Source organism: Lactuca saligna, chromosome 9, assembly GCF_052625555.1.
Source record: "Lactuca saligna cultivar CGN05327 chromosome 9, ASM5262555v1, whole genome shotgun sequence".
NCBI lineage: Eukaryota > Viridiplantae > Streptophyta > Magnoliopsida > Asterales > Asteraceae > Lactuca > Lactuca saligna.
Genome location: NC_136425.1, coordinates 49,701,734 through 49,728,668, shown reverse-complemented (window position 1 = coordinate 49,728,668; position 26,935 = coordinate 49,701,734). Strand labels below are relative to the sequence as shown.

Here is a 26,935-nt window from a genome sequence, read left to right as displayed (position 1 = left end):
GTTCGATCTTTGAGATTTGTATTACTGCACAAAGAAACTTAAAACACTCACTAGCTAGACCAAAGATAACCTAGGGAGAAGGTTCGAAGCTTCCCCTAATTCTATGGTAAGTCCCTGTAATCAAAAGTATTCATTTCTTGCCCTAAAAATCTTAGTTGTTTTTGATTTATAGATACCAAATTTGGATTGTGGTTACTTTCAGTGGGTAGACCCGAAATTAACTCCATGGTATCATCGATTGTTGTACAACGTTCATGAAAAGGTGTTGGCTCATGAAGAAATGATAGAAAAATAGAAATTGTTAATTGAGGAAATGGAGAAAGAACTCAAAAGGTACAAGTCAAAGATGCAGAAATATAAAGACAAAAACAAAGATTTGAACAAGTTGTTGATTGTGCATAAGTCTAGGGATGGGAAAGGTTGTTGTTTGGTACTTGTTTTGGTATTTGTGTTGTTAGTCATGCTATCATATAAGTAAAAGATAGTCTTTTGTAATGGTGAAATTACAATGGGTTCTTTTCTTTATGTTGTCATGTGGTGATGTTGTTAAAGACATGTTTAAAGAATGGAGTAATGAATGGATAACTCATTTTCCTATTACTTGTTTTGTCACATTTTATAATTTGTGCAACCATATTTAGCAAAAAAAACATTAATAAATTTCAATATAACACACATAAGACCACAAAACCATCTTGCATGTTAGTGTTTAAAAGCTTATCAATGTAATAAGCATCATAATAAGCCTATTAAAAAGCATAAGCATTGTAACAAAAGTTTAGAACATCATTAACATGCAAAATGCAGCGTTGAAACGTCTAGGCTTCATCTAATTGGATTGGCTTTTCCAAACTGCTACCTCCACCATCTTTGTCATAATCAGGCTTGCTAATCTTCAGTTTTATCTGTCTCTCGGACTTCCTAAGATTTTTCAAAACCGCATCATGATGATGATTGAGGCTTATACAGTAAGCGTTTTGTGCAATTGTTTGTTGAGTAGTATGCAATTGTCCAACATAATCTAGAATACCTTCACTTTGAACCCCTGCATCTGGAACACCTCACTTTGAACCCCCGGAATACCTTGGGTTTGTTACTTTTTTCTTGCATCTTCATTTGGAAATGTTTTTCTGCAAGTTTTTTTGTTGTGGCCCTTTTCCTTACAAATGCTACATTTTTTACCAGTACCCTGCTTTTTTCCTGCATCTTCATCTGGAAATGTTTTTCTGCAAGTTTTTTTTGTTGTGGCCCTTTTCCTTGCAAATGATACATCTGATAACAGTACCCTGCAAAGGACATGTCCATGACAAACAACCGTAGCTTTTCCAACATTGTGATTATTGTCCTCCTTCGACTATGTATCAATGCACCATTAAAACTCTCAGACACTCCGTTCTTTATCGCATCACATGCCATATCCAACTTAAAGAAAGCTTGTGACCAAGTCTTAGGATCCTTTTCCATTAAATACTTGTATGCAGATATGCTATCTTTCTTGATTTGGTTCATGAAAAAACTGAAGTATTGTTCAGTTGTGGACCTGGATGCCTTCCAAAAGATTTTCTTCTAGAATTGACCTTTGAACCTTTTTAGGAAGTTCACATATATATGTTTGACACATTGGCGATGTTCTACATGTGGTATCAAGTCTTTCATAGCTTCCATAAGCCCCTAGTAAAACATTACAAAAATTAGTTTAAAAAGTATAAAGTATAGTATCATGTCAAAAGTAAATAAGAATAAATTCATACCGTATGTTGGTCAAATATGATTGTTATTCCATTACCAGTACCAATTACCATCCCTAAGTCTTCCATCAATAATTCTAAAAAACCATTTCCAAGTCTCCTTGTTTTTAACCATGCAAACAACCCATGCAGTCGGGTATATATGATTATTTGCATCACGACCAACCGCTGACAGTAACTCCCCTTGGCAAACACCCTTCAAAAAAACACCCATCACGATTAATCACTCTTCTGCAACCCTCTATCCACCCATCTTTCACACTCTTGAAAATAAAATAGAAACAATTGAAGTAATTCTTTCCATCTGGCATGTGATTGACATCTAATCTAACTATTGATCCTAGATTGGATCTCCTTAACTCCTCTGCATAGCTCCATAATTTTGCGTAATGGTCTTCTAAACAACCTTCAAGCTTTTGTAGAGCCGTTTTTCTTGGATCTTTTGCGCTGTCCCGTACTCGCCTTGAAACGACCAAAAATACGACCCAAAAATTTTTGTTTTTAATATAATCAAAACTATAATCAGAGTACCATATAGATAAACCATGCGTGATATGTCCCAAAATATAATAAAGTACTGTGCGGAAACTGTATCATACTACATCAAATCAACAACTAAATCAATCCCAGACTGAAGCTGAGGCGGTGGTGTGTGCGATGCCGTCACCCCGAGCTCTTCCCTTTGCTTGCGGAAGTACCTGAAACCAAAACTGAAACTGTAAGCACGAAGCTTAGTGAGCTCCCCCAAACTACCACATACCATACAATAACATATAAACACATATTGGGCCTTGCCCACTGCATCAGGCCGAAGCCCGGAAACTGCATCGGACCGAAGTCCGGAACTGATTGGGACCTTGTCCCCTGCATCGGACCGAAGTCCGGAACTGACTGCATCGGACCGAAGTCCAGAACCAACTGGGACCTTGTCCCCTGCATCGGACCGAAGTCCGGAACTAACTGCATCAGACCGAAGTCCAGAACTGACTGGGACCTTGTCCCCTGCATCGGACCGAAGTCCGGAACTAACTGCATCGGACCGAAGTTCGGAACTGACTGACTGAACATGGCATAGCATAACACATCAACTAGCATAACACATTTATGACATGCTACATCGGGCCGTGGCCCGGAACACATAATACTTAACACATGAAACATAGCACACAAATCCTGTTCGAACCACGAAGGCATCGAACATACTAACTACTACATCGGACCTAAATCCGGAAACTACTGCTAACTGAACGGGCCGGCATTGTGGCCTTAGACCCGTTCCTACTGGAAGGAAACTCACCTCGTAAGCTAGCGGATGAGTGTGTGGCTCGGAAAGCTAACGGCTGCTGCTCCTGAATCTCCTCGGCTACAAATCCATAAACACACTCAATCAATCACTAACACTACACTCGGGGTAAAATAACTCTTTTACCCTTGGTCAAAGTCAACTTACTCAGGGCTGACTCACCGAGTCGGGATACCCAACTCGCCGAGTCCTAGACTCTCCTCTCAACTCTTACACGCTGATACTCGTCGAGTGTGGCATCGACTCGACGAGTGCCCTCTGGATCCAAGAACTCAGATGATCTTCATCCGACTCGCCGAGTCGGATGAACAGACTCGACGAGTTGTTCTTGATCCCCAAGAAGATTGCCTTGGACTCGCCGAGTTGTATGAACAAACTCGCCGAGTCCCTCCATCACTGAGTCTACTCTCAACTCGCTGAGTCCACTCCCTAACTCACCTCGTCCACTCGACACTGATGAAACTAGAGAACTCGGGACTCGCGACCCGACTCGTTGAGTCGTTCTTCCGACTCGCCGAGTCGCCGCCATGCAACAGATTTTTACTCGATTTCTTTTGAATCCAACACATGCAAATGATAGATCTGGGTCCAATAAGCTGTGTTACCACGTAAAGTTTCCAACTTTACGTGCACAACCTCATGAATAAGGGAAATAAGGCTAAAAGATGCACAACAAGAGTAGATCCATGGCTAATATGCAATGTAACATCAAAAAGACAGTAGATCTGGGCTCTACAACACCCCAACACTCAGATCCAAAGGTATTTCGACTTATTAAGACATTCATGCAAACATAAAGCTTGGAACAAACATCAAATAGCTCTTAAAAGAGCTCTAATGGGAGTTTAAGCATATAACCAGAAGGGAACTCCGAAAATACCTCAATAAACTCAGATTTGACCTTGGATCTTTGCACTACAACTCGTTTCCTTGCTTCCTTCTTCTTCTCCTTCTTCACACCTTCACAAAAATGGCACTAAATCACTTATAAGCTCTCAAATGGGAGGATTAGGGTTTCTCACAGAGCTCTCAGGGTGAAAGTGGCGAGAATGAGGCTATAATGGGGTTTAAATAGTGGGCAAACCCGGGGATTTAGGGTTTCACCCAGACGGACGGACTCGTCGAGTCCAGGATATGGACTCGCCGAGTCCCCGGCTCCCGCGTGCACAAATACGCGACCCAACTCGGCGAGTCAGGCTAGAACTCGCCGAGTCCCTCTTGAAAACTTAGACAATTGACAATTTATTAACATACCGAGAACGGGTCGTTACACGCCTTCAACTTATACATTTCTAGAATGTCAATTACCATATTACGACAACTTAAGTTTGGGTTCTCTAGGATTTTTCCTTCATACTTTTTTGCAATCCACTTGTAAGTTACTAGTGATCCACCATGGAAAATGCTTGCATAAGTATGATTTTCATTTAAGGATTTAATCTGAAAAGTTTGTTCTTTGGACTGCCAAGATGCCCACAACCAAAATGGACAACCATTCTGTTCTTTTGGTCGTCTCCCACAATGCACAATAACTTACTGTTTATCATTAGTGACAAAATGTAAATCATATCCATTTGCCACCGAGTAGTTTGTAATCAAGGTTCTTACTTGTTCTTTGTCTTCAAAACACATGCCACAACTAGGTTTCATTTCCTTCTAATCCACTTTGGGGTTATATGAAGGAACATTTTTACTTGTTAAATTTCCTTCACCATTGTATATGCAGGTAAGACATTCAAGAACGGATCCCCTTGGATTCTCCTGTTTCTATATTCTCCTGATCAATTTCATGTTCCATAGGGCAATCAGCAAGTAAACCATCTTCTTCATCATCCTCTTCATACTGAAACTTATCATCCTCCCCATCTTCTTTATAATCATGGTCATCATCCTCCCCATCACTCCCATGAAGTTCATCATGCTTGAAATCAATTTCATGAAGATGAATAATTTCCTCTGCAATCCAATCTAGTACATCATAGTCATGATCATTAACATAGATATAAATTTGACCACCATTAAGATGTGCTTTGGATTTTCATTCTTTGAAATATATACCACACATCAATAACTTCAAGCCTCTTACTAATGCTCAATTTCCAACAGAGTAAAAAAGTTCTTTGATTGTGGAATCGGTCACCCAACAAAGATACACAACTAGGTATGGGTACTCCATTTGTTTGAAATCAACATCAAACAAAGTTAACTTTAAACCCCCATCATAGTTTAAAGGATGTGGCACGAAAACACCATTGTAGTAAACTTCAAGAGTTAACATCTGTTTGTCATTCACAAGAAATCGAAACTAAGAACTTAAAATTGAAACTCGAAACTTTGAAATTTAATGTAAAAATGTTAGTTTTAAGATAGTTATGTACATGTAACAACACTTGTAAGTCTGCTTTCGCGAAATGGTTTCTTCAATTTCCTACTGTTATCGACCTAGAGAGGGGCGTTCCTAGGTTTTCATAATCAAGTGGTTAGTTTATAATCGAGTGGTTTCTTCATCGTTAAATATTGGCATTATAAGTGGACTTACGATACCTGGGTTTTCACATAGAGATTCCTTGAAATACGTAATAAAAAAGACATTAAAGGGTTCTTCTTGTTGAAGACGATGAAGAATACATATATGTTAATTGATATTTGAAATCCGGTCAAGGTCAAATACCATGTGAGCAGCCAAATGGGATTAATAACTCTATGTATGATGCCAATATGGATTAAGAAAGCCAAGTCATCAGTTTACAGGCTACTCACGGTTATAGTGACCATTTAAGAACAAAATAGAAAGTTACATGACCTTTTAAAACTTAAACATAGTTAAGTGACCAAAATAGGATACATCAGAAAGTTAAGTAACCAATTTTGACCTAAACCCATATATATATATATATATATATATATATATATATATATATATATATATATATATATATATATATATATATATATATATATATATATGTGTGTGTGTGTGTGTGTGTGTGTGTGTGTGCAAAATATGTTAATACTAAATATCTCAATAAATGTTACGTATACAATCGAATCAAAAGAATGATAATACAATGTATAATCTTACATAGTTACATGTATCATAATATATAATCTTACATACTTACATGAATTGGAAGCAAAATTATTTCCCAACTCTTCTTAATCAATATTTTCCAATATGTCATTCTCAGTATATTGTTAATTCATTAAGTATTTCTTGTGAATTTTTAGATTCTAAGTAAGACTTTAATAAATTTAATTTTGATCTCTATCACCGCTCATATTTTCAGCATTATTATAACCACTGTTTTGATTCTAAGAAGAAATTTGAGGTTTTTTGGATTAAGTATCAAGAGCCCCATTATGAGACCTTAATTCTTCATATATATATATATATATATATATATATATATATATATATATATATATATATATATATATATATATATGTTATATCATATATAATTTTTTAAAACTGTGCACCTTAAGCATCTATTAGGTAGTGAAACACACACACACACACACACATATATATATATATATATATATATATATGTTTTTCACTACCTAATAGATGCTTAAGGTGCACAGTTTTAAAAAATTATATATGATATAACATGAACAACAGTATGAATGTCATCAACATCGTTCTAACCATTTATGAGATGAAACAAAATAAGAGCACAATTACAAAACTAAGGGGAACTAGTAATTAGAGAAATCACTCACAACAAATCTCAATTTTCGTAATGCACTAATGTGAAGTTAGAAATTCTATCATTCATAATAAGTTGGTGTGTTACATTCGTTAATCAGTGACAACAAACAGAATATATGGGAGAGGCCGTCAAATTTAGAAATTAGGAATAGTAAAATAATTGATTAATTTCATTTGACAATAAAAAATGTGTATTAGAATGCAACAAAAATGAAAGGTTAAGTCTAGTGGAACCAAAAAAAAAACATGGTTTGAGCTTTGAAGTTATCTTAGATTGAGAGGTTTTGAATCGGAACAAAATGTAAGCTCTTGTTTGTCGTAACTTTACATTAGTTGAAATGCAATTTTTAATTTTAAGTCTAATTTTTCAAAACATAAGTTGTTGCAATTTTTAATTGTAGCATGAACTATTGGAATTGGAAAAAAAAACATAAGATTTTGTCTTTTTGATTTCTAAATTGCCGATTATTATATATTGAACTGAAGCATACATAAAAGTGGATATCGTCCGCGACATGAGCCCTATGCAATGGCAAACCACGAAGACACCTATGCTTAGAAGTACAAAACAACTATAATGGACTGCGCTTATAGTTTTTACAGCGGGCTTTATGATCCATATAATTGGGCCTTTAAATTAGAAACTGGGGCCCAATTCTTCCAGGCTTATGTAAACCCTTACTTAGTTGTTCATCCATTTAAATACCTCAAAAGAGTCGCACACTCAGGCTTCAGCAACTGAAAGGGTCATCTTGTTCGCCGCCGCGTAAGCAAACCCTAATCCTCATCACCATTCGCTATTCTCGCTCGAAAGCTAAATTGTTTTGTTAATCTATTCGCAGAGAGACTTTTTTTTGCTGTTGCAGGAGAAAAAAATGGTGTCAGGGAAGAAGACGGTAAGATATACACAATTACACATCATATGTTGATATCTCTATATGGCTCTTTGTATTGGTGTCTGCTGTTGATCATTACGTTTATCGATTCTGATCTGGGCTTTCTTCTCGATTACAGAAGAAGACTCATGAGAGCATCAACAATAGGTTGGCTCTTGTGATGAAGAGTGGAAAGTATACCCTTGGATACAAGACTGTTCTTGAGTCTCTTAGGAGCTCTAAAGGTAACAGTTGTTAAGTGATTTGTTATATATAATGGAGAATCTTAGTTTGTACTGTAACGCTATGCACTCTAACTGATATGGATTCGTTTGAAGTTTACTACAAAGATAATCTTTACCTTCTTCAAATGTAAAACATTTGTTATTGAATTCGTAAGGAATTGAAAACTTATTGCCGTGGAAGAGACCAAATGAGATGTTACCTTCTAATAGTTTTGATTAAAGTAATGTCGATGCAAAGTAGTCGCAAAATTGTAAGATATACCCCCAAATTTTATTTGTTTGGTTTTTGATTTGTATATGTAAATTCATCCCATATCATCAGTTTTCTAAAATCTTGAATTTTGAATCCATGTAAAACACACGCGAATCCTGATTTGTGAACAGCGCGTAAAAGAAAAATCTTATTTTGATAGCTTTTTTGCAATCAACTGAGCTTTGATGTATAAAATTTGACTATGCTGATAACTGAGTAGAATTTTATTAAGAAAAGTGTAGAACGTTAGATTAATTAATTATAATTTTACAATAAAGTTTTGTAATTGTTATTGATTTGATGCAAATCGCAGGAAAACTGATCATCATATCAAACAATTGCCCTCCCTTGAGGAAGTCTGAAATCGAGTACTATGCTATGTTGGCTAAGGTTGGGGTTCATCATTACAATGGAAGTAAGTAAATATATTATTATATTTATGTGGATTTGTCTTTTTTGTGTATGTTACTATTTTTTTTATCTATACTTCTTGATGTGTGGTTATATTTTTTCTCAGACAATGTGGATCTTGGAACAGCTTGTGGAAAGTATTTCCGTGTGTCATGCCTTAGCATAATCGATGCAGGTAATAATCATGTGCCATTTTTTTTTTGCGTTTACTGTTTTTTTTTATGTTTGTGTGTTTGATATTTTTTTTTTGTTGTGATTATCAGGTGATTCTGATATCATCAAGTCCCTTCCTGGTGACAGCTGAAGAACAAGATTGAGTGCAATAGGGTTTTTAATATCTTTGATTACTCCAATGTTGAGTTGAATTTTTATATTTTGTGCTGAATCTGTAGAAGACATGGATGCGTTTTAGCATTTTGGGCCTCTAGTAGGATACATTTGTTCCATTAATGAAATTTTGGTTATGGTTCTTTTGCATTTGTTTATTTTGATGGTCTACGATCACATATTGCTTTTATCTTGGATTAGAGAATTTCCCACTTTGGACTGTATCTCCGTGTTGCCACGTATACATCATCATTTACATTTTAACTATTTTTAACAAATTTATAAACCAAAAGTATGTATACATAAAAATGGAATTGAATTCCATTTTATTTTCAACATGAAAATGCATGTTACATTCTAAATTATTTGACAACTTCTGCGAACCTGGGATTTCGCACATCGTAATGGTAATTGTTTTTTTTTTTCTCTAGACTCTATTGACCGATCGATATATGTTTTGTAAATCTAACTAGTAGTTAACTATAGTTAAGTTTTAAATATTTGCTATTAAATATATAAGGATATTTTGTTTATGAAATATTAAATTTATAATGATTCTATTTGTAATGTTTTGTTTTATTTAGTTACACTTGAAATTTAAGATTATGAAATACAAAATTTTGAATGTTTTGATAAGATATTTTTTAGAACTGTTTTTATTAAATATTTTGTATTAAAATATGATATGTTTAAAATATAAAAACCAAACAGTAAAGTTTTATAGCAAAACCCCCCTAAAAGCAATCCCAAACATCCCTTAGTTGAATTTGTAAAAAAAAAAAAACTATAAAAACAGGTTAACCTTTGAAGAAAATATTTAATTTGATGGTTAATATATTGAAGAAAATAATTAATTGGTGCTTAAAATTAACATATATGACAAATGTTTTGAGTCAAACATGCTCTTACTTCAAAGGCTACTACGTTCTTCATCACTTCAATCCTTGATCCCGACGAACTTGAGTACTCGTGTCCAGAAACCCATCGTCTCCTTCGCTTCAAGATGGTTAACAGGTTCAGAGAACTTTGCTATCTCGCTAAGCTCTTCAAACGCGTTCACAAGATTCTGAAGTCTTGCGACAAACTCAACCAACAAAGTAGTAAAATTTGCAAGAGACAAGGCTTTCGCACTTTCGTGAGTCTTCACTTCACGCACATTAAGAATCGTGTCACCATGTATCGATAAACGTGAAGGCCACTGCGTCTGCTTCTTTAGCGCATCTACTGACGATTCCCAATCCACCATGGAAGGATGATTGGTATGCTTCTTTAGCACATCTACCGACGTTTCCCAATGCACAATGGCGGGACGACGGGCCTGCTTCTTTACCACATCTACCGACGATCCCCAATGCACCATGGACGGCTGACGGGACATATTTGGAGTCTTACGGTCTAGGGATTTGGTCGGAAGAGTTAGTTTTCGGTTTAGGTGTAGGTGTAGGTTTGTTTCACTGCGGAATTTGACAAGTAGTTTTGGTTTGATTTCGTCTTCTTTTGGTTCTTGAAAAATATCAGGATCTTCAAACCCTTTTGGTTGTCTTCCGGGTTCCCATTTGTCGGAGTTGATGAGATGGTAAGAGTTTTGGTCGATCGTCAATTGTAATTCCTCCGCAGCCTCGTGAACTTTCATGAGCAGGTCGATATCGGGGCTAAGTTTTTCCATTTTTTCCACTTTGCTTCCTAGCTCACGTAGGACTTTTGCGCCTTCTGTGCCTACTTTCAGGATCTCGTTTTGGAACATGTTTCTTAGTTCATCAGATGCCTATATATCGCCATGGAAAAAAAAAAAAACAAATCAAGGTTTTAGATCTTGCAATAGGAACTTAAAACTTTCATATGTTTGTTTCTACGTTAAATAACTACGCTTTCGGAAGTAGAACAAAAACGTAACTCCATCTATAAAGATCCTTAAACCATAAATCTAGGTGAAGAAGAAAAGTTACCTGTATTTCTGCAAGTATACAACTATGCATTCCCATCACCATAAACGCACAATGCCTAAGCGCACCACTAACTTTCACATAAGAACTCCATGGATACCTAAACATTTTGTAACGTCCATGAGGTGGTTCCCAAACAGCAAACCCTAGCTGCAATAAGTAAACTTGTTGGCTAATGGCGTATTCATTAATTCACATTCACACTTATTTTGTAAACAAAAAACAAACCCATATATATACCAGAGTCTCTTCTTCACTTGATGACTGTACTGCTGATCTATATCCACTATACAAAGGGTCATCCGAGGCTTGATATACCAAGATTTTTGAAGGTATTCTTTCGTATCCGAAATGTTGAAGGTACTTGCTAACACATCCTATATAAAAGTTAATGTATTGGTTAAATCGTTACATGGTTTTATTAAGTCAAAAATGGAAAAGATTTTTACCTTCTAAGGAAGTAGCAACCCCCCTAAAGTTCTTCACCACCAATTTATGCAGATCTTCACCAGCCCAAACTGGAAAAACGCATATACTAACAACCAAACACACAACTGTCCCAAGGACAACTAACAACGAACGGGAAAGAACTGTTTGGTCAATGTGTGAAGTCCCTGACACGAGTACTACGCAGAATGTTAACGTAAAGATTCTGAACCCGTATTCGTATGGCTTCATTGACGGGTAGAGTTTGATATGGCTTGATATCGAGCCTGAAACAGAAAAGGAAAAAGAACCAAGATGTATAGAATAAAGTTTAGAATTTAGTGAAGGAAATTATATATGAAAAGGGTGTTTAAATCGACCTTCTATAAAGATGCTGATCACAATTACAATCTTTCGCAACTCCCCAGCCCACATGGATAGTTGAGCGATAGCTAACGCAAGCACGCCGGCAGATAACATACCCAAAGCAACGTTAAATCCTTTGTTAAGTGTTGCTCCTATATGAATTCGATCAAGTTTAATCAGATCAAACGAAACAAGGGAATGACATTGACGACCATATTTTATCCGGAAGAACAAACTATATCGTGCAATTAATTAATGATGATGATGCAAATCCGAAAATGGCGATTAAGTTCTTGGAAAGAGGAAGTTATAAGGGTTAATTAGTTACGTACCTATGCTGAATTCGAAGACGAGGATGACGGTTATGACTGCCCAGATGGAATACTGAGTGACATAATTAAAGGGTTCTTTGAAGAATATAAGAACACAAACGATAGCAAATGCCAATCCAGATTTAGCAGCGAAGATGAAATGTCTGGGATCGGAGCGACCCATCTGGTAAACGTTAACAAAGAACAGTCGAACATCGTTCCACCAATCCGCAGAATCTTCGTTGTTGGTCGTGCGAAAGGATTCATTCAAAAGACCAAATTCCGAGTAACCCTTTTGAGATAGAAACCTTTCTTTGCCTTTGTCTGTAAAATTACGACGCGACATGGATCCTAGATAGATTGGTTGTCAGTTTTGTTTTGTGTCAGGAATTCAAGAATGTTTATGAGCGACACGTGAGATACATTAGGATCCATATATTATGGAATTGGATTCCATCAAATTCATTTAAGGTATTATTTGGTAAGATGCAATTTTAAGTTCGTTTTAAACAATTTTTGTATATTCTTTTATGTCTAATATTTTGAGATAAACATATTCATCATCCTGTTGATCACCATACACGACATGTTATTAGAAAACAATATATATTTTTGGGTTATTGATATAGAAGCGTAATAATATTTTTCATTTGGTTTTAAAAGGTCTTTCAACTAATTTTCGTACCTTTGATCCCACTAAATCACCTGGTAATTAAATGTGACGTGACCTTTAGACTTTCGATTTCTTCAATTAAATGGCATGTCATCAATGACACGTCAACTTTGCCTTCGTATAACGGTTTAATAAAGGGCTCTACTTGAGTCGTTTATCAAAATCGTGTTGAAGTGATCAAGATTATAGGGTTCTTTTGTAGTTAAAGTTCATGGCGAACCCAAACCCTATTTTCTTGAAAGTGCGTTTGCACTATAATGATGTTTTTACAAGACACCCATATAGATATACTGGAGGTGATACGTTCATGTTTACTGATCATGATTTCTCTGGAATGGATTTACATGGGTGTTGTGAATTTCTTGAATGGTTTGTCGGAGAGCCTTTTGAGAAACTTTATTACTTAGCACATGATCAAACTATGGCAAATGGTCTTACGGTAATAGCCAATGAAATAGATTATCAAGTGTTTATCGATGTTGCTTATCAAGCACCATAAATGCCAATTGATCTGCATTTAGATCACATTGGGGAAGGATTTGAGGACTAGTTCGATGAAGAAAGTGATGAAAGTGGTTCAGTGATCCAGGAGGATGACAAAGAACCTTCACAGGGAATCCATGATCCTGAGCTAGCCTATATGTTTGATGTTGGTTTGGAAGATGAAATCAATGGGGAATATTGGACGCCTCTAAACAAGACCAAGGACAATGAGTTTCTTAACAAGTTATGTCCAGAAGGTGGAGAAGAGAAAAATGTTGAGACCCAAATGGATAATATTGAGGAATTGGACAATAATGTTCTTAAGGAACATCTTATCTTTAATCCTCAGGTACACTGGAAGAAGCAATCACCAATTTTAGGCATGAGATTTGAGAATCCAAAACAGCTTAAGAGCATATTATGCAATTATGCTATTAAGAATGGCTATCAACTATGGTTCGAAAAGAATGATAGTAAGAGGCTTATAATATTGTGTTGTAAAAGGTGTTTGTACTTTCAGGTTATGGGCAAGTTGGATGAGTACAGAACACAATTTTCAAATCAAATCTCTAAAAAGTAAGCATCAATGTGCTAGGAGCTACAAATTGGGTTCAATTGTCAGTTAACGATGGATTGGTAGCCACTACACCAATGAGATTTTGCATAGACAAAAACTGACAATTAGGCAATTAAGATTGGAGGTCATCAATAAATTTGGTATTAAAGTCAGTATTAGCCAATGCAGAAGGGCCAAAGAGTATGCTATGAATATTATTGAAGGTACCCTTATTGATCATTATGCTAAGCTCTGGTTTTATGGAGAGGAAATTAGAAGATCCAACCTTGGTTCTACATCTAACATGGATGTACTTACAATTCCATATGGGACTAATCACTTTAGTAAGTATTATGTTTGTTTTGATGGTGTAAAGAAGGGGTGGTTAGAAGGGTGTAGGAAGGTGATTGGAATTGATGGCCGCTTCTTGAAAGGGTATATTACCGACGAGTTGCTATGTGTTGTGGGGAAAGGTGCTAGGGGAACAAATATACCCAATTGCCTGGGTAGTAGTATGTGTTGAAAACAAGGAAAACTGGAAATGGTTTCTGTCATTGTTAAGTGATGATCTCAATCTTGGTATGAGACAAGGTTTCACTCTTATGTCAGACCAATGCAAGGTAAGAAATTTTTTTTATTACTTCTCTTTCACAAAGTATATTACCCAATTCACAAGGTCGTTCCAAACATAGTTTGGGTCCGGAGCGAGAGGAAAAAAAAGGCCCTTCACATACACAAATTTCATCAAGTTTATATATATATATATATATATATATATATATATATATATATATATATATATATATATATATATATATATATATATGAGTAAATTACACGAATGGTCCCTATGGTTTAGGGTAATTTGCGCGTTTGGTCCCTAACTTATTTTTTAAACTCGGAAGGTCGCTACTGTTTGTTTTTGTTACGCACTTGGTCCTTATCTTACCTAAAAAGACTATTTTGCCCTTGATTTTTTAATTTATTTAAATAAAAACACCCCTAATCCCACCCCCTCACCTTACCTCACCTACCCCATCATTTTTTCCTCTTTAAATAATAGTCTTTTTAGATAAGATAGGGACCAAACGCGTAACAAAAACAAACCATAGGGACCTTCCGAGTTAAAAAAATAAGTTAGGGACAAAACACGCAAATTACCGCAAACCATAAGGACCATTCGTGTAATTTACTATATATATATATATATATATATATATATATATATATATATATATATATATATATAATAACTCAATAATTGAAAGAAATTTACTTGTATTAACTTCTAAATATAACATATTCGATTATATATATATATATATATATATATATATATATATATATATATATATATATATATATATATATATATATAATGAATTCCTTAAACATTTTGGGCCCCTATAAAAATGAGCCTTGGATGGTTGCCCCTATCGCCCACCCTCTGGGACGGGCCTGCAAATTCATTTATAACTACTTGTATCTTGGTATAAGGTCTTATGGAAGCTGTCAAGAAATTGTTACCCCAAGCTAAGCATAGGCAATGTGCAAGGCACATTGTGGCCAACTTCAGTAAAAAGTTTCCAGGGGCACAATTTGTTAATATGTTTTGGGCTGCATGTAATGCAACAACAGAAGAATCGTTCAAGGAAATAATGAAGGATATTGAGCTTATGAGTCTTGAGGCAAGTAACCGCTTGATGGAGAAGGAACCTAGAACATGGTCAAGAGCTTACTATTAAGTTCGTAGATGCTGTTCTAGTGTGGAGAATGGGGGATGTGAAAGTTTCAATGCAATCATAGTTGAAGCCAGGAAGAAACCTATCATCACAATGCTTGAAGAATTGAGAATGTATATGATGAAGAAATTGTTCACAGCGAAACTTAATGGATGGTCAATTGATGTGTCATCTGAAATAAGGCTGAGGTTGAATGAGTTAAAGGTTAATCAAAGGTTTTGGGAGGTATAGCCAGGTGGACTCAACCAGTTTGAGACCAGGTCAAGAAGTGAGGCATATGAAGTTAATTTAGACAAGAGGACATGTCCATGCAGGATGTGGCCACTTAATGGTTATGGGTGTGTTCATTCTGTGACTGCCATTAGCTACCTTAATAGAGATGTGGAGAAATACGTGAATCCTTAGGATTTTAGAGCAATGTATATGAATACCTTTCATTAATAAATTTGTCCAGTGAATGGAAGCAAGATGTGGCCTGAAACTAATTACATTCCACCTTTACCTCCCAAGAATAGAAGGATGCTTGGTAGGCCAAAAACAAAAAGAGTTAGAGATGTAAATGAAAAGGGTGGAAACCATAGAGTTTCTAAGAATGGTAAGAAGATATCATGTAGTTTGTTCAAAGTGGAAAGACATAATAATAAGACATGTCCAACTCTTGATAGGCCAAGACCAAAGAAGTTACCAACTCGCCATTAACATGACTAATACTACAAAGGTAATTACCACTTCTCATTTCTTATTTTTTTATTCATTATTAAGTATGTGTCATTTAACTATATAATATGTGACTATAATAGGCTCAAAAAGTGGAGAAAAGGATTGCAGAAGTGGCAAGTGGAAATGGGACAAGAATGGAAGGTGGGGATACACATGGTAGTAGGGTTAAGAGGACTAAGACAACAAAGGTAAATAAAACTTCTTATATATTATTTTCTTATTATTTAATCAATATGTGTTATTTAAGTGTTTATTATGTGTGTATAATAAGGTGAAAATGTGAAGAAAAGGACTGCAGAAGTGGGAAATGGAAGTTGGACAAGAATGGAAGGTGGGGATTCACAATGTACTAAGGAGAGTGGGACTACACAAGTGACAAGGGAGAGGGGTAATGTTGTACTTCCCCATGTTAAGAGGAGGAAAAGGAGTGAAATGATCATCAAGAAAAAATTAACAACCCAAATTATAGGAAAGAATGGAGAGGGGAACACTTTAGAAAAACCTGTCAACTTAATGTAGTTTTTGCATGGGAATTGCATCGGACGTGTCATTTATTATGTAGGTTTTTTATGTAATGCTTTGTACTGGCATTTGTAGTAAAAAAAATTCTAGGATGTTTGCTTTTAAATATTCTATGTCGGAATTGTTGTGTAATACTTTGCACTAACTTTGGTTATTAATATAATCTCTTGTATGATCCAATGTCGTTTGTGTGCTTTTTATGCATCAGATGGTCTCTTGTTTCTTATCCCTCTTGGAATTGTTATGTGGACCATGCTACTTAAAAATTTGTTTGTGGACCATATAACAACTCGTGCATGATACTATATAATTAGTGGACCATATAACTTGCATTCTTTGGGTACCATATAACAATTCATGCAGTATACTATCAAGGAATCCACAAAGCATTGTTAAAATAGAACAAAAATCCAGACTTTCTATTATATAATTAGTCCAAACAAAAGGTGTTACATAACCATACATAATGGGGTTAAAGTACAATGCCTATACTAAATTGTTAAAAGGATCATCATTCCATATACCACCATTACACCATTAAACAACCCTATACACCCTACATCACTTAACACAACTTTAACTTGATTGCCAAATACCTAATCACCCAAAAGACCATCGCCATATGCACCATGAGCCAAAAACCACCTATACACCATGACCCACCATCTTACATCACCTAGACCATCTTAAATTACATGACCACAAACAATAAGAAAACTAAAGCAATCAAAACAACCTTTTTCAACAACTTCTTCAGATTTTCAATCTTAATGAGTAGTTCTTGGATCCTAGCTTCAGTAAGTTCCTTCTCAGCTTTCCTAAGAAGCTTGTGCTTCTCCATCTTCTTCTGCTGCTCAACTACTTGACCATTCCTAACCAAAAGCTCGTCGATCCTAAGTTTCATGTTCCATAATGTATCCTTATAGTGTTTTGCTAATGTTGGGTCAAGCCACCGAAGAAGTTGCAACTGTCGTTGGATATCTACAAAAGAAACCCATACACCGAAAAAGGGTTTTAATGTTCATAATTTAGGGTTTTCTCGTTGTAAATGGGGTTTTTTGTCGATCGAAATAGGGGGTTTGCAGTAGAAAAATCAAAACTTTATGGTTAAAAGTTATCGACTGTAGAGGAAGGATACCTTACCACTGATTTTGTGTAATTGTAAAAGCAACGAGCTGGGTTGTTAGGCTTCTAGGATTCTCTGAGCTTTGAAACAGGCTGATCGCGACACACGCAGGGAGGATTCACTTCAACACAGTAAATGACGACAATGTTATAGGATTTAAAGGAGGAAGACATGGTTGGAATGGGTGGTGTTTGTCGGAAGGTAAGGAAATAATGAGAGTGGGTCTATTGAACCCTTACGAAGCTTATTAGTAAGCTTATTGGACACCCAGTTGGATTCCATAGATCACGTCACATTTGACTTTCGTTCACCAACTGGGTAAGACACTGATGTCATATCAACATAAGGTAAGGTTATGTGGATTATGCATTACTAAATATGATCATGTACTAATTATCCATATGATGTTAATACAGGGGTTAATTGAGGCAGTGAAGGAGTTACTCCGAGAAATAGAACATAGACAATGTGCCAGACATGTTTTGTCCAATTTCAAGAAGAAATATCCTGGTGCTCATTATGAGAAGCTATTTTGGAAGGCAAGTAAGGCATCAACTGAGCCACTTTTCAATGCTGCAATGAAAGAGATTCAAATGTTGAGCCCTGCTGCATATGTGCATCTTATGGGAAGGAATACAAAGTTATGGTCCAGAGCATTCTTTCATGAAGGAAGATGAAGTGATGTTGTTGAGAATGACTTATCTAAAAGCTTCAACAATGTCATATTAGATGCAAGGAAAAAGCCCATCATCACTATGCTGGAGGATATAAGACTTTAAGTGATGCAGTGGATGTGTAGTTTGAGATTAAAAGGTGTTGGATGGGGAAGATTTGATGTATGCCCAAACATAAGACTTGCAATAAATGAATTGAAGATCCATCAAAGGTTTGTTCAATATACACTATTATATATTAATGATGTTTTGTCCATACTAACTGTATGTATGTTTTAGGTATTGGCAAGTGTTACCTAGTGGGTTAAATACCTTTGAGACAAGAAATTTAGGAGAGTCATATGGTGTTGACTTAGAAAAAAACATGTACATGTAGGGTGTGGCAGCTGAATGGATATGGTTGTGTTCAATCAGTGGCAGCCATGTGTTATGTAAACAGGAATGTGGAGGCCTTTATGGATCCTTTGTATCGTGCAACTATATACATGAACACATATAAGTACTCCATAGGAAGCATGAATGGGAGTGTAATATGGCCTCCAACAAACTACATACCACCATTGCCACCACTTAAAATGAAAATGCCAGGGAGACCCACTATCAAGAGGAAGAGGGACATTACAGAGGTCAGTGGATTACACAGAGTGTCAAAGGCAGGAAAAAGGATTGCATGTGGTGTCTGTAAGAAGGTAGGGCACAACAAGTCAACATGTGATGCAGTTGAAAAGGCGGTTGAAAATGCAAGTGGAAGTGGTGTGAAGAAGAGGAAAATAAAAGATGATGTAGGCAATGGTGCTACCAAGGGCAAGGGACATGATGAAGGTGCAAGTGTTGTTACCAAGGAGAAGGCAAAGGATTAAGGTGGAAGTGGTGTTACCAAGGGCAAGGGACAGGAAGAGGGTGCAAGTGTTCTTAAAGAGGTGAAGGGTGAACAAAAGCTTACAATCAAATTAAGAAAAAAAAATTAGAGAGGATACTGAAGAAAAAGTTGGCAAAAAAGGTGAAGGGAAAAAATGGAAAAGGTGATATTTCAACCACAGTAATGGAGTTGGATTAGATGTGTTTGTTTTCATGTTGTCATAGTTATGTTATTATGTTTCATTTGGATTAGATGTACTTTGTTATTATGCTTCAAAAACACCAATGTGAGTTGGATTACATTTTCTGTTGTCAATTGTGCACCTAAGGATTCCACACATTTCATCTTACTCGAAATGCATATAACATTCAACACATTTCATCTTATTCGAAATGCATATAACATTCAACACATTACAAACATCGAAAAAATAGGGCCCAAAATATAATATGAAAATTTTGCATTAACATTACAAACAAATTTTTTGGGTACACTAATTGATTCGTGAACAATAATCAGGGTAATCGGCTAAGAAAAAACTTTGTGTTCTATGGTGGACGCGGACTTGCCGGTGTCACAATCTCTGTATTGGCGGTGGAGGGAGCAACTTCGAGGAGGGGTAGAAGATTGACAGTGGACGGAGAAGTACCTTGGTCAGGTACTGTGTGGAAGGAGGAAGAAGAAAGGAGTTGTTTGTCGTTTGAGATGAGGCAAACAAAATCGACAAAGATAGTTGAAGATATCGGAGGCAATGGGGAAGAGAAAGAGGCAGTGAGTGGGTGGCAGACAATGATATTCAAATCAAAACACGTAGCCTTTGGAGATGGAGATGGAGCGGTGGAAGGAAGAATGTGGAAGGCCGTAAATTGCGGCGATGGATATCGATGTATTGAAGCGGTGCAGGCGTAAAAAAAAAAAAAAAAAAATCAAAAGTGATCCGATAGGAACCATTTCCTGTGGTAAATCAATTTATTACCTTTAAAATAGGCATATGAGTTCCAACCAAACTATACAACCATCATCTTCATCCCAAAGAACAAAAACCACCACACCCATCATTAGGTTCATCACCATCGACGAAACTCAAAGCCACTGACGGAACCTTAAGCCGTCGAGCCATCGCAGTCGGCAACCCTATCAGAATATGTAGTCATTATCAGATCGTTGTCGTTGACGTCGCCTGCTAACATCTCCATCATAGTCGCTGGTGGTATCGTAAGCTTCCGATTTGTGATTTCACCTTTATTATTATCATTTTCTATTTAATCCCATATAATCAATAAAATTCATTTTTTATTATTTTTTTTCATCACACCTTTTTGTCATCTTCTATTTTGCCTTTTTGATTAAGCCATCACCACCGAATTATAAATAATTTTGTTTGCATTCCAATCTTTTCAATTGAATATTTTATAAGTGTTAAGGGTGTAGTTTGGCTTTAATCTGGTGCTAGATGTCGAATTTAGCTTTGGTTTGTTTTTTCACACACTTTTAGTTCACAAAATCACAAATTTTGTGTGTTTGATTGTGTTTGTGTTTGATGTTTGCAGATATCACGGAATGTGATGTATATGCCAGTGTTTTGTGTGGGTTAATCGATTGGCTACACTTATGTGATATATTAATGGGTTCTGTGATAGCATGTATCTTTTATTATTGGGTTTCTTTGTAAAGATATGTGTTTTTATCTATTTTATGAGTCTTGGGTTTTGATGTTACGTGCAAGTTTTCAAGTTGAATTGAGTTAAAACTATAATTCCATTATCTATTTTTTCCCTATTGGTGATGTGATGCTGCTCATTTAACTAATTTAACAGTTTTGTTGTTGTCACTGACTCAGTCCGAAGGAAACTGGTGGTAGATATGGGGTAGATGTAACAACTGGTTTTGAAAATACTCGGTTAAATCAGTCTTTTCTGACCGTAAAAATAAGGATGTTACAGCGGATTTCTGGGTCATCGGACATGAGAGAGAGAGGTGTTAGGGGTATTTTATTTTTTGTTTTTTCGTAATTGTTTTTAAATTGTTGTAATAAAAGAAAAATACAAAATAAAATAATAAATGCAAAATCTTAATTATAAAAAAAATTCAAACTCAACTTACAATAAAGTAAAAAGTTTGAATAGTCGAAACTTGTTTGAACCAAACTCATAGATGATTCAATACCATCGATTTATATAATCTATTTTCAAATATCATTTACACTTTTTTAATCTATAAACAACAAAACAACATACAAATGGAACTGAATACCATTTTAGTAATTTCTCCAACGAATTTGACCACTTTATTTCTTTTAAAACATTCTGAGAACCCGGTACTAAGTTTTTTTACACAAAGAACTTGAATTTATGATGAATAACACAAAAAAACCTGTGAATAATCATACGAAGAAGGTTCATTTCCCCTTCCCTATACTCTATCTTTACACCAAACAAATCACAATAACACAGAGTACCGACTCACCACATCAAGATCTACTCGCACACAAAAAACGACTTCCAATTGTCGAATTGTCAAAGTTACTTGGGGGCTACAAAAGGTGCATTCATCAACCTTAATCCTTGATCCCGATGCACTTGAGCATTTTAGCCCATATCCCCACCTTCTCCTTCACTTCAAGTGGATTAACAGGTTCAGAAAACTTGGCAGCCTCACTAAGCTCCTCAAACGCGCTCACAAGATTCTGAAGCCTCGCAACAAACTCAATCAACAAAGAAGTAAAAGTCGCAAGAGACAACGCACTTGCACTTTCGTAAGTCCTCACTTCACGCACATTGAGAATCGTGTCACCAAGAATCGAAAGCCGTGAAGGCCAGTGCGTCTGGTTCTTCAGCACATCTTCCGACGATCCCCAGTGCACCATGGACGGATGGGCAGACATATTTGGAACATTACGGTCTTGGGTTTTGTATGGAAGCGGTGGTTTTGGGTTTAGGTTTAGGTTTAGGTTTAGGTTTGCTTCACTGAGGGAGTTGATGACGTTAGGTTTGATTTCGTCTTCTTTTAGTTCTTGAAAACGATCGGGATCTTCAAACTCTTTTGGTTGTCTTCCAGGTGCCCATTTCTCAGAGTTGACGAGATGATAAGATTTTTGATCGATCATCATTTGTAATTCCTCTGCAGCTTCGTGAACTTTCTCAAGCAAGTCGACATCGGGGCTTAGTCTTTCCAGTTTCTCCACTTTGCTTCCTAGCTCACGTAAGATTCTTGCGCCTTCTGTACCCACCTTCTGGATCTCGTTTTTGAACATGTTTCTTAGTTCAGCAGATGCCTATAAATACGGAAGGTAAATCAAAATGTACAGCTATCCATGCTTTTGGAAGTAAAAGAAACATAACTACATCTATGAGGATTCTTAATTAATGATAATACTAGGACCAAAGTTACCTGTATTTCTGCAAGTATACAACCATGCATTGCCATGACCATAAACGCACAATGCCTAAGCGCACCACTGACTTTGACATAATTTGACCATGGATATCTCAGCATTTTGTAACGTCCGTGTGGTGGTTCCCAAACAGCAAACCCCAGCTGCAAAAAGTGAGATAAGTCACATTCATACTTAATTTGTATACAAAAAAAAAAAAAAAAAAAAAAAAAAACCATGTATATATACCAGAGCATCTTCTTGACTTGTAGACTGTACTGCCGATCTATATCCACTATATAAAGGGTCATCCAAGGCCTGATAGACCAAGATTTTTGAAGGTATTCTTTCGTATCCAAAATGTTGAAGGTAATTGTTAACACATCCTATACAAGTGAATCTATTGGTTAAATCGTTATTAATCATGGTTGAATTAAGACTAAAATAGAAAAGATTTACCTTCTAAGGAAGTAGCAACGCCCCTAAAGTTCTTGACTACCAATTTATGCAGATCTTCACCAGCCCAAATCGGATAAACACATATATTAACAATCAAACACACACCTGCCCCTACTCCAATTAACAACAATCGTGAAACAGCTGTTTGGACAAAATGTGAAGTCCCTGACACGAGTACTATACAGAATGTTAACATGAAGACTCGGAACCCGTATTCGTATGGCTTCATTGATGGGTACATTTTCACATAGCTTGATATAGAACCTGAAACGGAATAAAGTTTGCGACTTTAGTGAAGGAAATTGCGAAAGAGGTGTTTAGAGTTTAAACCGACCTGCAACAAAAATGCTGACCACAATCACGACCTCTTGCCACTCCCCAGCCCACATGGAAACTTGAGCGATAGCTAATGCAAGAACGCCGGCAGAAAATGTCCCCAAAGCACGGTTAAATCCTTTGCTAAGTGTTGCTCCTATGAAATATTCCGATTCCATCGAGTTCAATCAGATCAAACTAAACAAGGGTGTGGCGATTGAGATCTTGGAATGAGGAATTAATTAAGGTTAGTTACCTATGCTGAATTCGAAGACGACGATGACAGTAAGGATTGCCCAGATGGAATACTGAGTGATATAAGTAAAGGGTTCTTTGAAGAATATAAGAACAGAGACGATAGCAAGTGCCAATCCCGATTTAGCAGCAAAGATGAACTGTCTGGGATCGGAGCGGCCCATCTCGTAAGCGTTAACAAGGAACAGTCGAACATTGGTCCACCATTCCTGGAGTTTACCGAGAAGCGAAGTATCTTCGTTGTTGGTGGAGATATAGGATTCATTGAAAATACCTAATTCCGAGTACCCCTTTCGAGATAGCAACCTTTCTTTGCTTTTGTCTGTAAAATTACGCGACATGGATCCAAGATTGGCTGCCATTTTTTGTGCCTGGATCTTTATGAAAGAGAAGTGAGTCGCATGGACGTGGGTATATGTAGAGAGATGCAAGATTGAGCAGAGAGGGAGCGGGGGAAGAGGAAGTGGATGGTGATCGGAGGGGAGAGGTGGGAGAGCATTATGAAAGGGAAGGAAGTGGGAAGACAAGGGGAAGAGGATCTCTGACTTTCAGATCTCTGATCGGCTGATCCAAACCGCCCAACGACTCCTATCTGGATTAAAATTAATAATACTTCATATTATATGTTGAGTGACTTATCTAATTAACCCAGTTTCGTGTTTTAATCAAATTTGTTATTTTTTCCAAATAATGTAAATTTCTATTTATATTCTTATCTAATAATACACAATACACTAGTTAATTTTTCTAATGTTTTTTTAAAGAATAGCTAAAAATCAGAAAAATCTCCTCAATAGCTATAATTTTCACAGCCTACAAAAACTTGGTGCCCTGCAAATGTTATTATTATTATTATTATTATTATTATTATTATTATTATTATTATTTTACCAAAACTATGTAGTTTTGATTAGTGTTGACTCGAAAAAATAATATGACCTCTGAAAATCTCAATCATCAACAAAAATCTGAAAACAACTGTATTTTCTAAAAAAGCATTGTTCAAGTCAAGTGGAGTGCGAAAAACAGAGATCATATTGTGAAAATCAAAATTCATGTTGAGAAAATCAAAACTTATATTGTGAAAGTCAAAATTCATAGTGCAAAAATCCATACAGCATAATGCTATTTATAATATCTTATTTTGATAAAAAAATATTATCCACATTATATCCGTTTTCTATTTTTTAGCAAACTTTTTATTGGCAAAATCTTCCAACTTACATATCTTGTTAACAAAACATGAGTTTAAATATTCGGATGAGTATTTTATTTTTATTTGTATCAATGGTTCATGACATTCAGAAAATGAAGAATTAATATAAGTTAGACCGTTTGTTAAAAACTTAGATGTAAAATTTAATCAGATATAAAATTTTCAAATTTATTGGTCAAACATAAAACATGTTTTGTAGACATAATAATACTTGTTGTCCTTCCAACATTGAAGGATGCTATTCAGATAGCTAATGAGGGTGATGTCAAACGTTTAAAAATGATTATTCAACAAGTTTCAACTAGTGTACGTTTGTCTTTGGTGGATAATGATCCAGTGGAGGAGACACAAATTGTTTAATACAATGTCATTATTCGATTTGTTGTTGGTGGGAACTGATTTAGCAATGAAAGAGGTTATGGTAGCAAAATAGGGAAAAATTGTGTTGACAATAGATCCAACATAAGAGGTAGCAACGATAAAAATAGAATATATATATATATATATATATATATATATATATATATATATATATATATATATATATATATATATATATATATATATCCAAATGATCCTCACAATGTTAGTGGATGTGTTGCATATAGAACATTGGTACAAGAACAATTCAATATACAAGTCGTTTATGAAAACCAGTTTATGATGAGACAAATTCAGTACGTTAATCATGAATATTATGTGTCATATCAAATTTCGTTAGTACCATATCAAATGTTGATGGGATAATGACTTAAAAAGGTAACGAAGTTTTAAAAGTGTATAAAAAAGACCATTGTTGTTTTTTTTGTACACAAAATACCATTTTACCGGCTATTGTAGGTTATCCGGTTTTCAAATGTTCAAAAAATACCATTATTGTTTTTTTAGTACAAAAAATACCATTAATGTTACTATTTGTACACAGAATACCAACAAAATACACATGTGTTCAACTAAAACATTGTGGTAACCAGGTACTTCAGGTAAATGGGATGAGATGAGCGTAATCAGCAAGTGCTTGTTTAATTTTTGTTGAAATTCTTGGAAAAGATCTTACTTCCACCGTATGATCAGCCAAACAAGATTACAGGTGATGCTTCGGCTGATAAATTTTTCTTCAAATCGGTGATGAGAAGAGCGTAATCAGCAAGTGTTTGTTCGACTGTTAGATAGGCTAAAGTAGAAGCATTCTTGTATGCCTCTTTCTGGCTTCCATATGGCATCGATTCACCATAATATCGATGCTAGATCAAATCACGCAGTTTTTGATAAAATTGTATTATTAAAGGTCTGCAAGTGAACAAATTAATGTAGAGTAGAGTGATTAAGGCTTTTACTTCGGGGAAGATGACCATGGCACCAAAACGAGGGGCGAGTTCCCAAACGAAGTCGGTGTTGGCAGCGAACCATTCGATGTCGCCTTCATTGCCGCAATAAAGAAAGATTGGGTCCAAACGACTAGGGCCTGGGCCCACCCAGTGATCGGAGTTGATGAGATAATGTTGTTGGAACTTGGGAAGATCATTGAAACTGAAATGATTAAGAGTCTGATCAAAGTATGGTGTCTCGTAAGTGTACTTCAGCTGAACAAGAATTTTTGGGTTTTGAGAAGCTGTGGGGATTTGCCGAGAAACGGAGGTGGCCGGTGAGATTCCGACGTTGATGAAAGTATGCAGATGATTAGGAGGAAGAATAAGAAAAAGGGTTTTGCCATGGTGGTGGAGGGGGGCGATGAACAACAGTAGTGGCCGAAGTGAAGTGGAGGGTTCTTTATAAAAAGTAGCTAAATTTCCATTACATTCAAAGAAGGAAAAATGACTTAAAAAGGTAACGAAGTTTCAAAAATGTACAAAAAAGACCATTATTTTTTTTTTGTACACAAAATACCATTTTACCGGCTATTGTAGGTTACCCACAAGGTATTATTTGAACACATGTGTACTTCATTGGTATTTTGTGTATAAAAAATATACTTTAATGGTATTTTGAGTACTAAAAATAAAATAATGGTATTTTTTGTATATTTTTGAAACTTCATT

The 26,935-nt window shown here is 35.8% G+C and overlaps 3 protein-coding genes across 3 annotated transcripts; 1 reads left to right on the top strand and 2 right to left on the bottom strand.

The window, feature by feature from the left end:
- The first annotated feature begins 7,462 nt into the window (after positions 1–7,462).
- On the top strand, positions 7,463–9,027 carry LOC145018060 (large ribosomal subunit protein eL30). The gene is made up of 6 exons (XM_078975994.1): positions 7,463–7,532; positions 7,609–7,662; positions 7,781–7,886; positions 8,453–8,554; positions 8,657–8,725; positions 8,814–9,027. The coding sequence occupies exons 2-6, from the start codon at positions 7,642–7,644 to the stop codon at positions 8,852–8,854; spliced, it is 339 nt and encodes a 112-aa protein (XP_078832120.1). The 5' UTR covers positions 7,463–7,532; positions 7,609–7,641; the 3' UTR covers positions 8,855–9,027.
- A 684-nt stretch (positions 9,028–9,711) lies between these two features.
- Positions 9,712–12,338, bottom strand: LOC145015544 (aluminum-activated malate transporter 4-like). Its single transcript, XM_078974021.1, has 6 exons — positions 11,945–12,338; positions 11,627–11,764; positions 11,270–11,533; positions 11,061–11,197; positions 10,824–10,970; positions 9,712–10,642 (listed from the first exon to the last, which is right to left on the bottom strand). The coding sequence occupies exons 1-6, from the start codon at positions 12,267–12,269 to the stop codon at positions 9,815–9,817; spliced, it is 1,839 nt and encodes a 612-aa protein (XP_078830147.1). The 5' UTR covers positions 12,270–12,338; the 3' UTR covers positions 9,712–9,814.
- Positions 12,339–21,542: 9,204 nt separating this feature from the next.
- Positions 21,543–24,270, bottom strand: LOC145014781 (aluminum-activated malate transporter 4-like). The gene is made up of 6 exons (XM_078973222.1): positions 23,682–24,270; positions 23,445–23,582; positions 23,111–23,374; positions 22,901–23,037; positions 22,669–22,815; positions 21,543–22,552 (listed from the first exon to the last, which is right to left on the bottom strand). The coding sequence occupies exons 1-6, from the start codon at positions 24,040–24,042 to the stop codon at positions 21,836–21,838; spliced, it is 1,764 nt and encodes a 587-aa protein (XP_078829348.1). The 5' UTR covers positions 24,043–24,270; the 3' UTR covers positions 21,543–21,835.
- Between the last annotated feature and the right edge of the window lie 2,665 nt (positions 24,271–26,935).

What these genes read in the sequence shown, in the direction of transcription:
- LOC145015544 (XM_078974021.1), bottom strand. Translation starts at nt 12,269, where the DNA reads ATGTCGCGTCGTAATTTTACAGACAAAGGCAAAGAAAGGTTTCTATCT. An exon ending in GATCAGCATCTTTATAGAAG is followed by an intron (nt 11,534 to 11,626) that starts GTCGATTTAAAC and finishes TTTCTGTTTCAG; the next exon opens with GCTCGATATCAAGCCATATC. An exon ending in CAAGTGAAGAAGAGACTCTG is followed by an intron (nt 10,971 to 11,060) that starts GTATATATATGG and finishes TACTTATTGCAG; the next exon opens with CTAGGGTTTGCTGTTTGGGA.
- LOC145018060 (XM_078975994.1), top strand. Translation starts at nt 7,642, where the DNA reads ATGGTGTCAGGGAAGAAGACG. An exon ending in GTCTCTTAGGAGCTCTAAAG is followed by an intron (nt 7,887 to 8,452) that starts GTAACAGTTGTT and finishes TGCAAATCGCAG; the next exon opens with GAAAACTGATCATCATATCA. An exon ending in GGTTCATCATTACAATGGAA is followed by an intron (nt 8,555 to 8,656) that starts GTAAGTAAATAT and finishes ATTTTTTCTCAG; the next exon opens with ACAATGTGGATCTTGGAACA.
- LOC145014781 (XM_078973222.1), bottom strand. Translation starts at nt 24,042, where the DNA reads ATGGCAGCCAATCTTGGATCCATGTCGCGTAATTTTACAGACAAAAGC. An exon ending in CGTTGCTACTTCCTTAGAAG is followed by an intron (nt 23,038 to 23,110) that starts GTAAATCTTTTC and finishes TCACTTGTATAG; the next exon opens with GATGTGTTAACAATTACCTT. An exon ending in CAAGTCAAGAAGATGCTCTG is followed by an intron (nt 22,816 to 22,900) that starts GTATATATACAT and finishes CACTTTTTGCAG; the next exon opens with CTGGGGTTTGCTGTTTGGGA.